Here is a 16,354-nt window from a genome sequence, read left to right as displayed (position 1 = left end):
CTTACCTGTATTGTATTGTGTGTAGGGCTCCGCCCATACCTGGCCCCTACTTAAGCAAGCCCCAGCGTGTCTCACAGCAGTACAGCAAATCTCTGGATGAGAGACACTTCTCCAATGTGTATTACTTTCTGAGTTAATAAAAGCCTTGCTTTGCTCCGTTAACGTCGAGTCTCGGATTCATTGAGGCACATCAGCAGCCATTTTACTGGCTCTCATCAGTCTAATTTAGAGTCAGTCAATCAGTATGTCCATGGATAAGCAGACGGTGAACCCTTAAAGGCATCAATAAAAATAATAATTGTTCAAATTAGTAGTACAGCCAGTTAGTTTACTCGTGAAAAAGCTAGAAAATTCACTCCTGAACCAACTGTTTCAACAGACAATGACACCTTATATTTATATAGCGCCTTTAATGGTGAAAATCAAACCGAGGTGGCTTTACAGAGGGGGAAAAAAATGCCAAGTCAAAGGAGGGGGGGTAGGTGGGGTGACCAAAAGATTGTACAAAGTGGGGGATTTTTAGGAGAGTATCAGCAGAATTGATTAGAAGGGGAGTGGGAAGAAAAGGGTGGGATGCTCATCAGCAAGAAATGACAAATTGTGTGAAATTGAATTCAAAGCCTTGGTGATTGCGATATTTAAAGTAGTACAGCGTGTGTGTGCAGTCTAGCACCATGCTCTTTGAAGAAGGATTCCTATAACTGCATGTCATAATCCTGAGATGATCAGTTATATAATTAGCTGGCTTTAGGCAGGAACAACAACTGGATTCATTACGCAATTTATTTACTTAAATTAGTTTTGTGTTCAAAGAACGTCTGATTCAACATTCATAATTCTCTGGTTTCCTGACTAGCTCGAATGTGACAATTTGCATAATAGGTGCAGATTCAAGAGGCGGGATTGGTCCCTGCCTAATGCTGCTTCCAGTTCTGTCAGGCTGGTTTAAGTGACCTTTTCCTTTTTTTGGCAGTTATATAAGACACCGTCGGGCTCTTGCATTTCCAATAGCTCAACTTTTGTTTTTGCTCTGTCGATTTGAATTGTAAAATAAAAGCGTGTCTTAGACAATGTAGAAATGAATAACCCTTTTCTGCACATTGTTAGTTCTTACTAAAATTGGTATCTCGCCTACAGAATGAATAAAGCCCATATTGTCCAGGCACTGAGAGACTCCACTTGTCCTCCCCTATCTTTTTTTTGCAGACCGAGTTGGCAATTAAGCTCCGAGCCTATTGTAAGCTTATAAAGCTCTTGGCAGTATAATGGCAGACTGCTGCTGTAATGTGTTGCATGCACAGAATAGTAATCATAGGAGAGGATGATGACAACAGTGACATTTGTTTCCAATCCACCCTCAAGGGTTACAGCTCTGAGAGTGTGATTTGAATGTGTGAGCTGTGAATGGCGACACAGGCAGGTGAAACAAAAATCAGATTAACTCTTTAGTCCTGGGTTCATGGCCACAGAAAATTATTGAGACCTTTATTTTTTTATCCTGGTAAAGTCCTAGACTGATTTAGATATTGCTCACTCCCAGTGTGGAAGGCGAAGTCTGTGGCGATTACAAAATTCTCATCCTTGTTGTCAAATCCCTCCACGGCCTCACCCCTACCTAGCTCTGTAATCACCTCCAATCCACCCGTCCCTCCCGAGATATCTGTGCTCCTCTAATTCTGCCCTCTTGAGCATCCCTGATAATAATCGCTCAACCATTGGTGGCCGTGCCTTCTGTTGCCCAGGCCCTAAGCTCTGGAATTCCTTCCCTAAGCCTCCCTTTCCTCCTTTAAGATGCTCCTTAAAAACTACCTCTTTGATCAAGCTTTTGGTTATCTGCGCTAATTTTCTCCTTAGGGGGCTCGGTTTCAATTTTTTTGTCTTATAATACGCCTGTGCAACGCCTTGGGATGTCTTACTATGTTAAAGGCGCTATATAAATACAAGTTGCTGTTGTTGTTATACTGTGCAGTACAAAAGAGTCTCACCACAGTACTTTTAAAACTTAAGTAAAAAGTGGACATAATTAATGTGTTTTCTTTGGTAAAAATAAGATTAAAACCTGGATTATGTCCCCATTAAACAAAGAGGGGAAAATATGCAAGTAAGTTTTTTTGCCTCAGACCGTGAGTTCAGAACTAGAAGATATGAGTATAAAATTAACAAACTCAAGGCAAACTAGAGATTAGAAGAATGTTTTTAAATCTTAGATGGGTCGAGCTATGAAACGGATTCACAAATGGGACCATTAATGCTGTGTTAGAAAAAAGAACGAACTTGCATTTATACAGCTTTCACTACTTTGTGATGTCCCAAGGTGCTGTACAACCACTGATGCACTTTTTGAAGTGTAATCGCTGTTGTAAAACATGTTGTGGCTTTAAAACAAAAGTGGATAGGCGTGACAGAAAAAGATGATTGACAGTTATTGGGCTGTGGATAGGTAAGTTGCCTTGGGGATGCTTGTGCCACTGGTTCTGGGGAATAGATGTTTGCTCACCTGATGGCAACACCAATGTTAACTTCCTGGATCCGCTGCTGGGAAAGTCCGTGTTTTTTTCAAAAATCAGGCCTTGCAAGCCGACGGAGTGAGTCACTGGGCTAGCTGCTGGGTGCACGATAGGGCTGCCAACTCTCCAGCATTGCCTGGTAGTCTCCTAGAATGAAAGATGAAGTTTCCGGGCACTGGCGCTAGCAAACCCAGGAAGAAAGTGGAGCGTTGAGCCTGGGTGTTGCGCCTGCATACTTCCTTCACCCTACTTACGTGCTGCCTCCCAGTTGGAGGAATTTCTCACAACTGCTGGTGCAAAACTACCAGCCAAGACACACACAATGACTGGTAAATGCAGTAACATCTGCAAACAGCGGGCAAGTGTCACGTGATGAGACGTCACGTGGTCAAACCTCCAAGAACACATCCAACCAGAGTTGCCAACCCTAATGCACAAGAGCCAGTTGGGAACTCCTGTTGCAAGCAACCCTCGAAGCATCTACAGAAATGACTGTATGCACTCAGGCGATAGCAGGGCTCCTCAGCTGCGAGGATCCTGAAAGTGTTCCCTCCGAAGGTAGCTGGATCCAGAATGAATAAAGTTATTCTGAAGTTTACTCGATTTACAATGATTTGAAGAGGCATGGGACATAATAAGATACTTGCAAGACCTTTCCTCAGGAGATTAAATGGGTTGGGGAAGATTCCACAGGCTGCAGAAGGAACACGTCTAATAGTCTCTTCTTATCCCAGGCTTTAGATTCCTTGAACTAAAAATTGAGTCGCGCCCCCTTTGGGGGATGTGTTAATAGTGAGTGACATCATCAAAAGAAGTAGGGCCCGGATGAGGTGTTTTGTGCAGTGGTTTGAGAAAGCTAAATTACCACTTACATAACAAGATCATTAAAGCATAGAATGGACAAAACCTACAGTCACTGACTTGCTACATGTTTTTGGTTCAAAGCCTCCTCTCAGTCAGTCCTCAAGTGGATTCAACCACACTCATACGCTGAACAAAAAAAATCAAACAAAATTACAATCTGATAAAACACAAACTTAATTAAAATATTTTTATATTTCATTTTTTAAATGGCACACTGATTATGAAGCTCAGAATCCAGTCACTCAGGGCTCCAGCTAGGCTCATGTTACATCAAATCACCAGTTTCACTCATTACTTGGAGACCAGTGAAACAATCAAACAGAATCCAGTCACTCGGGGCCTACGTGTACAGTTTACGCACAATTATCATCTCCCAGTCAAAGTGTTTGATGTTTGCGCTATTAGGCTTCCAGTGTGAGAGGTTTACACTTTTTCACTCCAAACTAAAATCTATACTGGGAAATCATCTCCAAACAATTGCTATACAACAAGTTGTATTTATATAGCGCCTTTAACGTAGTAAAACATGCCACGGCGCTTCACAGGAGCGATTATCAAACAAAATTTGACACCAAGCCACGAGATATTAGGACAGAGATAGTCAAAGAGATAGATTTTAAGGAGCATCTTAAAGGAGGAGGGAGAGGTGGAAAGGTTAAGGGAGGTAATTCCAGAGCTCAGGGCTTAAGCAGCTAATGGCAGGGCTGCCAATGGTGGGGCGATGAAAATATAAGTAGGGCATTTGAAGGACCCCCATGGACACATATTTACATCACGACTTTTGGAAATGATATGACTACCTGGAGGTCTTGAACCCCTGCTAGAGCTAGGCTTCAAGGAACTATGAGAGCAGACAAACAACTGTTTCATAAATGTAAAACCAGAGTGAATACTAACCGGACAAGGCCCTTTGGGCATCTCATGAGTGTGTCTGGGACAACTTGTGCTTATGTCAGGTTTACAATATTGATAGTTTGCAGCTGATTTAGCTGTTGAAATGTTTGCTTAAATGGTGGGGTTTTTTTTTAAATGGCCGCTGTGTGTGAAAATGAGTTCTAGGACTGCACACAACAGATTACTAAAAATACCAACTTTATCTGCGCCACAATGAAATGTTTGTTAGCTTTTATATAACAAGAAATTACGTAATGCAAAGGCAGAATTTTCAGATTGCCATTTAATTTACACACACACACAAAATATTCTACACATACACAAAAGACCAAACATCAAACAGTAGTTTCACCACACACTGCAAATGGCTCATCATAACTCGTCATTCACAATGAAAAATGGATTCTGGGATTAACATGAAGATCAGATATTATTATAGATCGAAAGTGTCTCCAAACTCTTCTACAGAGAATACAGCTTTCCTGTCTGCTCCAACAGTACACACATCAATCAGGGACTATGGTGCTTGTAGTGAAGGTTATCTACACTTCACACAACTCAATGATTTACAACAGCGAGAGTTGTGGTCACACACAGACAATATTGTCATAGTGTGACTGCTGAAGCCAGACGCTGGAGTAACAGCTATATAATACACTGCACAGTGAATTGTCCTGCAAGTCACTGCCTAATCTTGCAATACTGCACAAAACTCACTTTCTGGTGCCGTATCATGAGGCATCACAGTGGGCAGTTACTTTCATCAAAAGAGAGGTTGGAAATGAGAAAATCACTGCCCAGTATTCATAGTTCCAAAAACTACTTCTCCGTGGGCTGCGAGAGAGTAACTAATGTCATTGGGCTCAGATTACAAGCAAACCGCTCAAAATTTTATCACGTGGTTCAAAGGTCATCTGAAGCCTTTGTGAATGGATTATTCACTCAAGAGAGCCGGGCTGGTTCAGTCAGGTGATTTATTCAGTTGATAAAAGATGCTGGTGAAAAAACTAGGCTGTGCGCACTGTGGGTGTAGGTTGTGTAAAAAATGTATCAAAGGATTGAAAGATTCATCTGCTCAGTAGAATGTTACTCTGTTCATTTAATATACATTATATTAGCATTCCAGTATACCAGATAAACTGCCAACAAGGGCAGACGTCGATGACGAAGTCCAAAACCGCTTTCAGTGTGCCAGTGCAGCCTTCAGTCACCTGAGGAAGAGAGTGTTTGAAGACTAGGACCTCAAGCCCGGCACTAAGCTCATGGTCTACAGAGCAGTAGTGATACCCGCCCTCCTGTATGCCTCAGAGACATGGACCATGTACAGCAGGCACCTCAAAGCACTGGAGAGGTACCACCAACGCTGCCTCCACAAGATCCTGCAAATCCATTGGCAGGATAGGCGCACCAACGTCAGTGTTCTCACTCAGGCCAACATCCCCAGCATCGAAGCTTTGACCACACTCGATCAGCTCCGATGGACGGGCCACATCGTCCGCATGCCCGATACGAGACTCCCAAAACAAGCGCTCTACTCAGAACTCCGGCACGGCAAGAGAGCCCCAAGTGGGCAGAGAAAACGCTTCAAGGACACCCTCAAAGCCTCCTTGAAAAAGTGCAACATCCCCACTGACACCTGGGAATCCCTGGTCCAAGACTGCACAAAGTGGAGGAAAAGCATCCGAGAAGGCACCGAACACCTCAAGTCTCTTCGCCAGGAGCAAGTGGAAGCCAAACGCAGGCAGCACACGTCAACCCAAGCACCCCACCCACCCACCCACCCCTTCAACCACCGTCTGCTCCACCTGTGACAGAGACTGTAGGTCCCGCATTGGACTCATCAGTCACCTGAGAACTCATTTTTAATTTGGAAGCAGGCAGTTCCTCAGAACTGAGGATGACTTAAGAAGATACCAGAGAAAATGCAAATATGCATCATTACAAACCTGTTTTCACGTCAAACAGAGTAAGTTTCGTCCAACAAAACAGGAACTTGTTTATTAGCTACAACCAACATATATGTGTCCATGTTTAGTTTGAGAGCAATTTCATTTTCCCCCTTCCCCACAGCACAGTTAATACATGTATAATCTGGTAAAGAACTCAGCCATATACAACAGCAAGGTCTCTGTTTCCGCCATGCTGAATTAGCTTCACCAGGGGCACCACTGGGTTGTGTACTATTGCTGAATTTAGCATTTTATTTTCTCTCCTTCTTGGGAAGCCACTCGTTTGCTGTTCTCACCCTTGTGATCAGGAACAGGTATATGAATCTGTATCCTGCCACATCTATTGGCTCAATTACCAGGTCACCCTCCCCATGAAAACTTTATATAATTAAAGGAAAAGATGCATTTCTGTAGTGTTTGTGATGAAAGCACACCAGCACATGGGAAATTACTTTACAAAGAAGGAAGGTATGGAATAGGGGGGTAGCTTTTGGAAGTAGGTAACTAACTGGTTGAGAGTCAGAGGATGCAAAGGGGTAGTTGTTAAGGGAGCAGAATCAATGTGGAAAGAGGTAGTTAGCAAGGTATTGCTGCGATTGGTTCTGGAGTCATTGTTCTTTAATATTTAACCTAAAGGAAACAACACAAGAGTAGGATCTGAGGCTTTTGGTAAAAGAAAATGTCAGCACTATATGCATTGATGGTGAAAATGCAAGTATGATCTTAGGACATATAGGTCAAGGAATGCAGCACAAGACTCATGAAGCGATAGCTAGCTTGTATAAAGCACTGGTCTGGCTCCCAGCTCTGGACACTGAACAAGGAGTACCAACTGGTTTTGAAGGGAGTACCAAGAACAGCTAAATTGATAAATAGGATTGCTTTGAGCTTTAAGGAAAGATTATGGGCACTAGTGATAGTTACATTGGAAAAAAGGTAGCCGAGAGATTTTTTTAAATATTTAAGGGAATAAACTCGGTTCAAGAATGATATTCGACACTAGCAAATGCTCTAGGACAAGGGGCCATGGATTTAACCTTAGGCAAGAAAAGGTGAACACACAGTTAAGAAATAACTTCACCCAAAGGGTGGGAAACATATGGAATAGCCCATCCAGGAAAGCAGTGGGAATGTAGGATGTTGTAAATTTTGAGAAGGGATTAACTTTTTGACAGTGCTATTGAGCAGTATCAGAGATAAAGTGGGTTGTGACCTTTGGAACCAGCCAGATGGATAGAGATCGTCTTGTCCTGTCCTGTACATTGCTAAGATGTTATGGAAATTAGGACATATGGGGGCTGGCCAGTTAAGTTTCATTATATACGGTGGTGGATGGTTGAACATGGTCTCCTGCCACTTCTTTGGTTGCTTTAGGAAGTTGGGCAGAATTTCTCAGTTTTTTCCCCTTGAAATTGTCTTTTTTTTCTCTCCCCACAGAGCCCACCATTCCCCCCTGCCCCCAACCGGCTTACCAATTGCTCCCCAGCTACCAATCCCCCAGTCCCGGCCATCGCTCCCCCGCTATCAACTGCCCCCAGCTACTGATTCCCCCGGCCTGACTGCTCTCCCTCGGCCACCGTTATTTCTCTCCTCCCACGACCAACGATTGCTCCCTCTCCTTCTCTTCCCCCCCCGTCCGGCCACTGGCCAATACTACCTCCCCCGGCCACCGATCATCCCACCTCCCTGGCAACTGATTGCCCCCAGCCCAATCATCCACCCTTCCTCACTTACCCGAAGGCAACTCTGTGCAGCTCTCCAGCTCCATTGAAATGAGGCCTAAGGCCCAATATCCGGGGGGGGCGGGGGGGGGGACCTCGGGCCACACTATTAAGGCGCAGGGGTTGTACTCTGTGCCTCCCATGTGTCCAAAAAATGGGCGCGTCCCAATTTCTACCCAATAACACTGGTTTGAGGAGCCAGCATGCAGTGCATTACTGTAATGTAAACCCACAAGCTGTCAACTATAATATCTGTGCAACGGGTCCTGAAGCATTTTATTGTATTATACTCCTGGTTCTGGATATCCCAACACATTTCTCTAATTTAAGCTATATTTACAGTCCCAGTAGAACATAATTTTGAAAAATCAGATCTGTAGTAAAGTCATACAACCGCCAATACTTCTGCAAAACACAAATTGTCACCCTGTTAAAATACAATGAACTCGTCTTTTTCATAAAACAGGAACAGCAGGAGCAGAACAACAGTAATGCAAACAAGCACTTCAAGATACAGGTATAATAGCCGACATGTGAATACATTCAAAGTCCAACAGGCTAGAGGTTTAATAATATTTGTGTCTGTGTGTGTGAATTCTCATTTTTTAATTATTATTCATTCTTGGGATGTGGATGTTGCTGACATTTATTGCCCATCCCTAGTCGCCCTGACCGAGTGGCGTGCTAGGCCAATTAAGAGGGCAGTTAAGAGTCAACGTTTGTGTGGGACTGGAGTCACATATAGGCCAGACCAGGTAAGGACAGCAGATTTCCTTCCCTAAAGGACATTAGTGAACCAGTTCGATTTTTACTACAATCCAACAATGTTCACTTTTACTGATACCAGTTTTTTGTTTTACTTCCAGACTTTGTTTTTAACCTGAATTCAAATTCTCAAACTACCACAGTGGGATTTGAACTCTCATGCTCGGGATTATTAGTCCAGGCTTCTGCATTACTAGTGTCCATTTGGTCAAAAGCCACATCACTGGGGCAAGGGTAGTTTCATACTAATTCTCTCCCTTCCATTCCATTCCAAACAGCATCTACTCCTTGCTTGGGAACAGTTCCATGGGTGCCAATCACCATTCAGTCCAGGCCAAGTGGTCACCATTTGTATGGGTTTAACAGTGAGTGTTGGCAGGCTATTATGTCATAGCCAGCCCACATCTTCATCCAATGTCCACCCAGCAGGGATTGCTGTATATCCATCAGGAGCAGGAAACCTGGCTGATGTCCCCCTCCTTAGGCCTGGGTGGTGAGGCCAACTGTAGCTCCCCTACTGCCCCCCCCAGGCTGCTATAAACTAAGTGAACACAGACCAGGGATTGAATCTCAGACCTTCTGTAACTTAATGGCTCAGCTGCTCGTTGGCGAAGCCTGCTGCCTTATGTACAGTACAGCACTAACATTACCCCATACTACTAAAGTATGATGACAAGCAGCACGGGACCTACAAAAGCAAACAAAAAGGGACATGACAGCTCTAACTTAAGTAAAATATTTCTGTTGACCTCTAGATTAACGACAGTATCTTCTTGTGGCCCTATACAGACAGGCTTTGTAAAATGATCTAAGATCAAACTATAACAATACAATTCCAAAAGATTAGATCAAACAGAAAATCTCAATGTTCATCAGAAAGTTGCATTTGTAATGAAACATCACACAGGATCACAAATAGTGCTGTTCTATGCTTTTGCCTTTAATTTCCAGTACCTCACCTCAGTAGTCATTCATTATTGATGTGTGTGCCTTGACAAGACTATTTCATCACAGCTGAGCCGGATCCGATCATTGCCTGACAACCCCCTCACTTCCAGTGGTTATCACTAGATAGAGAACAGGAATGGAATCCTTTACCAATGTTTCTCTCCTTAATTCAGAGGCATTTAGTAGAGGCAAATATAGTAGAACTTGGGAGCAAATATAACTGGGCAAAAAATCCTGGAAATCTGAAGCAATAATGGCAAATGCCAGAAACACGCAGGTCAGTTCGCATCTGTGGAGAGAACAGATCAGTTAACGTTAAAACTGTTATGCTAAAGGTCCACACCCGAAATGTGAGCTTATCTGTTCTCTGCACAGATGCTGTCAGAACCTGGGACCATCCCAGTCCGTATGGCTCAGCTACTCAGTGAACATGATGAGACATTAGGTGACCACAGAAAGCCTTTGAACACTGGCTTTATTTTGAAGACAATGTAGCTTGTTGAGGCGCTAACGTTATGTCACAGCCCATTCTCCCATTCCATTATCTTCCCAAAATCAGCTGCTTCACTGCAGGAAGTGCAAAAAAAAAAATTCAGATTGGCTTTCACTGGTCCATAACAAGACTAACACTGATAATAGCCCATGATTGAGAGCCTGCCCTCTTAATCGCATCTGAAGCATGGCCTGGAGAAAAGGAAGATATGGAGGAAAGAATAGAGGTAGCTTCCTGTTCAAAACACAAAATGTCTTGCTACCAGTTTTCATATCATGTCTTTTGATTTACTGTAAATCTGTTCTTAAAGATTCTTACAAATAAGAATCTTAAGAAAAATTTGATCTAGAGGTCTGAGAGGCATCATGGGCATGATATTTCCTAGACACTGGGACAGGCCAGATGGACCACAATTGTCTTTTCTGGTCCTGTGCATTCTATTTTCCTATATAATTATTAAACATTCCAATGTGACTCATTTCAAATATATTTTCAAGTTAATTGAAAATATTACCTTTTTGTAAAAGACTAGAGTATATGAAAGAATCAAGCTAATAATTTTAGTTCACAAATTTGATTTCTGGATCTGAAGCTTGCAGTAAAAAGTGATCACTAAATTTTCAAAGATCTGGTTCTGGATTTTTGAAGTGTTGCTATGTAATTTTCCACAGTGTATTCAGTGTGTGTGTGGTTCTATCTGGGGGGACAATAAATGAGATTTTCCAATCAATTTTTTGAAGCATAATTTCACTGGAAATCTTTAAAACTCCAAATGTAGGAACTATTGATGCTTTGACAAGTAGGCGGAACCTGCTGCACAGAATGGCTGCCACACATTCTGTAACAATGCACAAGGTTTCTACAGCAACTGGAACGTAACCTTGGATACAGTAACCTAGGACACTAGAGTTCTTGGCAATGAGGAGGAACCCAATCGGATGTTAATTCTGGTGCTGAGTCATTACAGAGAAAGGATATCCAATTGCATCAAATTGCCAATAAGAGACTGTTCCAGTCATTTCCTTAACTAATGTTTTTTCAAAAGTCGATCGTCAAAATCTTATTAATAAACATGATTGTGAACAAGTTTTCATCCTACATTCTTTATTAAAATTATAATTTAAAAGCCTTGCCAACACAAAATCAAAGAAATGTTCATCATCAAGGGAGGAATGCATGCTAAATAAGTAGCCATTGCCCGTCACGTACATTTCATCTGCAAAAACCAAACAGAAAGGTTTAGTGCGCAATATAACATTTTTGGTGATGCATTTAAAACTTTCAATCACACTATTAATTTCTCACTTTGAATGGACACAAAACAGTTTATCCTGGTATCAGTTAACATCAACAAAATGAAGGAGACCATCAAATTAAAAAAACTCATTCAGGCAAAGCAAGTCTGTAAATCTCTCCCCTCCCTGCCCCCCACCCCACCCCCGATGATTATATAAATACCACACTGAAAACAATTGTCACAGTAAGTTAACATGGATAAAAGGAACATAAAAAGTGCATTTACAGTTAAGATCAGCACACCTTATATACAAATCAAATGAAATGCCCTCCCCATAGGGCTGATTACAACCAACTTGGATAAGCACCAAGTTTGCTTCTGTATTTCGTTTAACCACTGCAGAACTGAAAATGGAGTCGAATCATCCTTCAGATAGTTCATATAATGCAAATACTGCTCAGAGTTTCTTCGCCCCAAACCGCCTATTTAACTTTTGCAATGGTTAAGGTCATTTTAAATATACAGTACTACCCATGTATTCCTTCACATAAAGCAAAGGTTTCGATCTACAAAGTCAGAGCTGAGTCTCTGAAACATCAAAGAACATGATCTTGGAGAGTATTTTTGTAGCCTTCACAGAATTGATTTGATTGTAAAATGATCAATATCATTTCCACTGCACCTGGCTCAGTTCTGACAAAAGTTCAACGCACTCGATTTCTGTTCTTTCAGCAACAATTCCAGTCAATTAAAGCGGTTTCTTGAAATAGACATTTTATTATAAAACGGAAGTCCTGCTGCATGAATTTAAGCTAGAAATGGATGCGTCAGGAAAGGAATCTAGCCATCCAAACCCCCCACCCTCCCCCAGCAAAATCAAACACACAAACTACTACTGAACTGTATTATCCCAGTGCAACTCCACACTGAAATCATCAAATCCAATATACCGATTCCAGAGGTAGTGGAGCACATGCCTCATGACCAGAAAATTGCACGTTCCAGCGTTGGGCTCTCTGTAGCTTAAGTTCACCCTCACCCAGGAGCATGTCTGCACAGATAGATTGCAGTCCACACTTCGATGGGATATATCATAGCCAGTCCCATTGTGAGCACACTATTTATCAGCTCATTACTGAGGAAAGGTAACAGTGAGAGTGCAACACCTGCACTGAAAGTGGTTGCATAGGGAAGGAAGGGGGTTGTAAAGATATTTTATATTGTGTATATAGATATATAAATGCTTAAACCAAGCAGTACAGAACTGGACCTAGTGAAAAATCTAATTACTTTGTACATTGTTAAAGAACATTGAACTTTTTCCAAGAAAACTGGGATTTCTCATAAGGCATCTTAACTGCATTTGATTTAGATAAACACTAACTTGCAACCAAGAGAATCCTACAAAAGGGAGGTCATCGCTTCACTGCCTTCCCAAATGTACCTTTTAGAACTGTACTCCCACAATATATTCATAAAACACTACTAATTTTGACCATGTTACTTTGAGGAGATGTGCCAGAAGAAGATGCAATGATAGAGTTACTGGATATGCTGGGGGTAATTTTGACTTTGGGTGATAGCACAAAACGGGAGATATTGATTTGGCCTGTTAAACCTCTCTCCCCATTTTCATTTCCATTGAAATCAATCGGGAGAGATTTATAACAAGCAGCTGGTCTGATATGGCCCATTTTACACCATCACCCCCAAAGTCAAAGTTACCCCCACATTGCACACACAGCACATGTGACTTTGATACACCAGTGCTGTGCTTCCAATTTAACTCAGTGCTCAGGTGAAGTGGCTCAACTGTGGTTGCATTTGACACTCCAGAAGGAGAATGAATACATCAGAAGAGGAGTGCAGCCAAAAAAAAGTTTGCTGTTTTCAAGATCTTGCTATATATAATTTAGGGGCATTTTTAAAATTCACATAAATAGACTGGTCAAAATCTTTCTAACAGCTTTCACATTGTGAAGATCATTGGTCCCATTAGGTGACACACTACATACAATACCCACTGCTTCCATACTGCTGGATGTGTTCTGCAAATCTTTTAAAGTGTTCCCCTCCACTCTGCCATGTTCTGCCTGGAATTCAGGAAGAGCGAGGTTTTGACATTAGTGTAATTCCATGTCCGCCTGTGCATTGTGCATTCCTTCCCTTCCCGTGCCACCTTAAATAGGGAAGCACTAAACTACTGTCATTCATTTCACACAGTGCCCCAGCTGAGAACCGGTGAAAGTTAAGGATGCCTGAAGGATGTGAAGTGAGATGTTTACTTATTTGACTATCAGACATTTAGATAATTTAAAATAAAGACTTTTAGTATCCTTTCATATAATTACAAAACCGGAATGAGGTTAACACTTCCCAGTAAGACTGCCGATTTAAAATTCTGTAACATCTAAACCAATGCTGCCTTGCTGCATCTAGTGACTGCAAACGCAACCTCTGGACTTCAAGTAACTAGGAACAGACAGATAAGTATAGATCTGTTGAATCTGAAGTGCTGCTGCATACCTTCTGAAAAGAGAACTTTAAAGCAATCTTGCTTCTTTACCTTTTTGTTAGACAATAACTCATGTAAATAACATCAAAACAACATTGGTGCATATTAAATATACTTAAAAAAAAAATTAAAATTTGCGAATTGATTTTCTTTACAGGCTACCCTGTGTCAGCCTCCAATTTCTGTGAAACGTCAGCGAGGTGCAAGCAGTGGACAAGTTGAGTTTGATATCATTCAGTTCCTATGACAACGTGTCAGAGCAGGTCTGGTAGGATGAGGCCTGGTGGTTTAGGCTCCACGCAATTAATCCAGAAATTGGCACAGCTGGCATGATACTGGTGACCGCCATAAGACAACTTAAAATTGTCACTCTCTGAGTTAAAGGCCTGGAAAGGAGAAAAGTAGCAATAAGAACTTTCAGGTTAAACACAACTAGCATTAGCTGTAAAAATGAAGCATCTGTTGCTATACATTACATTCCAGTGATACATTACATTCCAGTAATTATTTGGCATCAGATGTAGTTACTGTATATACTCACATATACAACTAGAAGTGTTAGGGGTTAAAAGTAGGGGTTTGCAGATATATGCGGGTCATATTTTCCCTCAGGTTCCCTGCTTGTGAAGGAGTTTTGCCAAAGGCAGGCCAAGCAGTGCTACATCAATGCATTCTTGATATTGCTGTCAGCTGTTACTTCACTCTGCTCCTCCAATGCTGTAATATTTAAATAGCAACTTCCCTTCCTTCCTGACTCCTGCTGAAGTACCCACTATCGACTTGAAATAGGACAAACCACCAGAATAAATACAGGGAGAAGAGATTTAGAATCGGTGCCCGGAGCCAGGGCTGAAGTCGTTGCCATTTAGATGTCACAATGCTTGAAGAGCAGAGTAACAGCTGGTGGAACGAGTAGAGGTAAAATATAGTTGTGGGCATGAAGTACCAATTATGGTGGATAGGAGCTTTTTAAATGTTGACCCTTGTCTTATAAAAAAAAAAGTCATGAATTTTTTTTGGGTGTAATTTGTTGGGGGGGTTGTAACTATACACGAATATATACAGTAAGTGTATATGAAGAGTCAATGAAGGATGGTTAGTGTTACAGAAAACTACCAATGATTGTGAACAAAAACGCTGAAACTCTACACCGTTCCACTCACTCGAGTTAAAAGTTATTTTTACAAGTCAGAAAAAAAACGAGTCTAGAATTCTATTTTATACAGAATGCCACATGCTCAGAGGTGATGTGATCCAGAGATGCTCGAGTCAGCATGCCACATGCAAGACTTGTGTACAACCCAAAAGTAAATGTGGACCCCGTTCACATCTGTAATCATTTCCTCTATTACTATTCATTCACTTCTACTTATATTTTTGATTGGTCAGCTGCTTAAGACTGACCATATTTGAACCGGTATTAATTGGAATTTTTGCATAAGGTGTTCCTCATACAACAATTCTAGTGTACCAAATGCTTGTCGCGAAACAAATCTGAACATTCAAAAATCCAGTCTTCAATTTAATTTCGAGCACTTGAGGAATTTAAGGGGAAAAGTACTTGAACTATGAAGTCTTTGGTGGATCACAGTTGTAAACTCGACTCTCCAGGTATGGTTTTGGGAAAGCTTTACCCATACAGGTATAGCCTAAGCTTGCAGATTGAACAACTAATGGACCTGGCATCAGACTATAGAAATCTATAAAGGGGCCCTTCAACTAATGACAATTTTTTTAAAAGGCTACGAGTTTGCTCAAAGCTCATACTGAGGGATGTACAAGGGAGTATTAATTATTCAATACTGAAAATATAAAAACATAAGAATTAGGAGCAGGAGTAGGCCATATGGCCCCTCGAACCTGCTCTGCCATTCAATAAGGTCATGGCTGATCTTCGACCGTAACTCCACTTTCCCACCCAATCCCCATATCCCTCGATTCCCCTAGAGTCCAAAAATCTATCTATCTCAGCCTTGAATATACTCAATGACTCAGCTTCCACAGCCCTTTGGGGCAGAGAATTCCAAAGATTCACAACCCTCCGAGTAAAGAAATTCCTCCTCATCTTAGTCTTAAATGGCCTACCTCTTATCCTGAGACTATGCCCCCTAGTTCTAGACTCTCCAGCCAGGAGAAGCAACCTCTCAGCATCTACCCTGTCAATCCCCCTCAGAATCTTGTATGTTTCAATGAGATCACCTCTCATTCTTCTAAACTCCAGAGAGTATCGGCCCAATCGACTCAATCTCTCCTCATAGAACATAGAAGATAGGAGCAGGAGTAGGCCATTCGGCCCCTCGAGCCTGCTCCGCCATTCAATGAGATCATGGCTGATCATCCAAATTCAGTACCCTGTCCCTGCCTTCTCCCCATATCCCTTTAGCCTTAAGAAATATATCCAACTCTTTCTTGAATATATTTAATGAACTGGCCTCCATCCCAGGAATCAATCTAGTGAACC

General features: G+C 41.8%; 1 protein-coding gene across 6 annotated transcripts in view; it reads right to left on the bottom strand.

The window, feature by feature from the left end:
- Positions 1-8,194: 8,194 nt before the first annotated feature.
- The window catches only part of synrg (synergin, gamma), a 109,919-nt gene continuing 101,759 nt past the window's right edge, over positions 8,195-16,354 (bottom strand). For 5 of the 6 annotated variants that reach the window (XM_085964926.1, XM_085964927.1, XM_085964928.1 and 2 more), the window contains one exon: positions 8,195-14,279. In XM_085964926.1, the coding sequence (XP_085821052.1) occupies positions 14,148-14,279 (132 nt within the window). In that variant the 3' untranslated portion in view covers positions 8,195-14,147. The remainder of the gene's footprint in view (positions 14,280-16,354) is intronic. The other variant, XR_015073260.1, reaches the window with a different exon arrangement.

The sequence above is a fragment of the Somniosus microcephalus genome, chromosome 22, assembly GCF_052327205.1.
Source record: "Somniosus microcephalus isolate GS21.2 chromosome 22, FLI_Smic_1.0, whole genome shotgun sequence".
NCBI classification, from domain to species: domain Eukaryota; kingdom Metazoa; phylum Chordata; class Chondrichthyes; order Squaliformes; family Somniosidae; genus Somniosus; species Somniosus microcephalus.
Note: the sequence above shows the minus strand (reverse complement) of the source record. Positions and strands in the feature narration are given on the sequence as shown.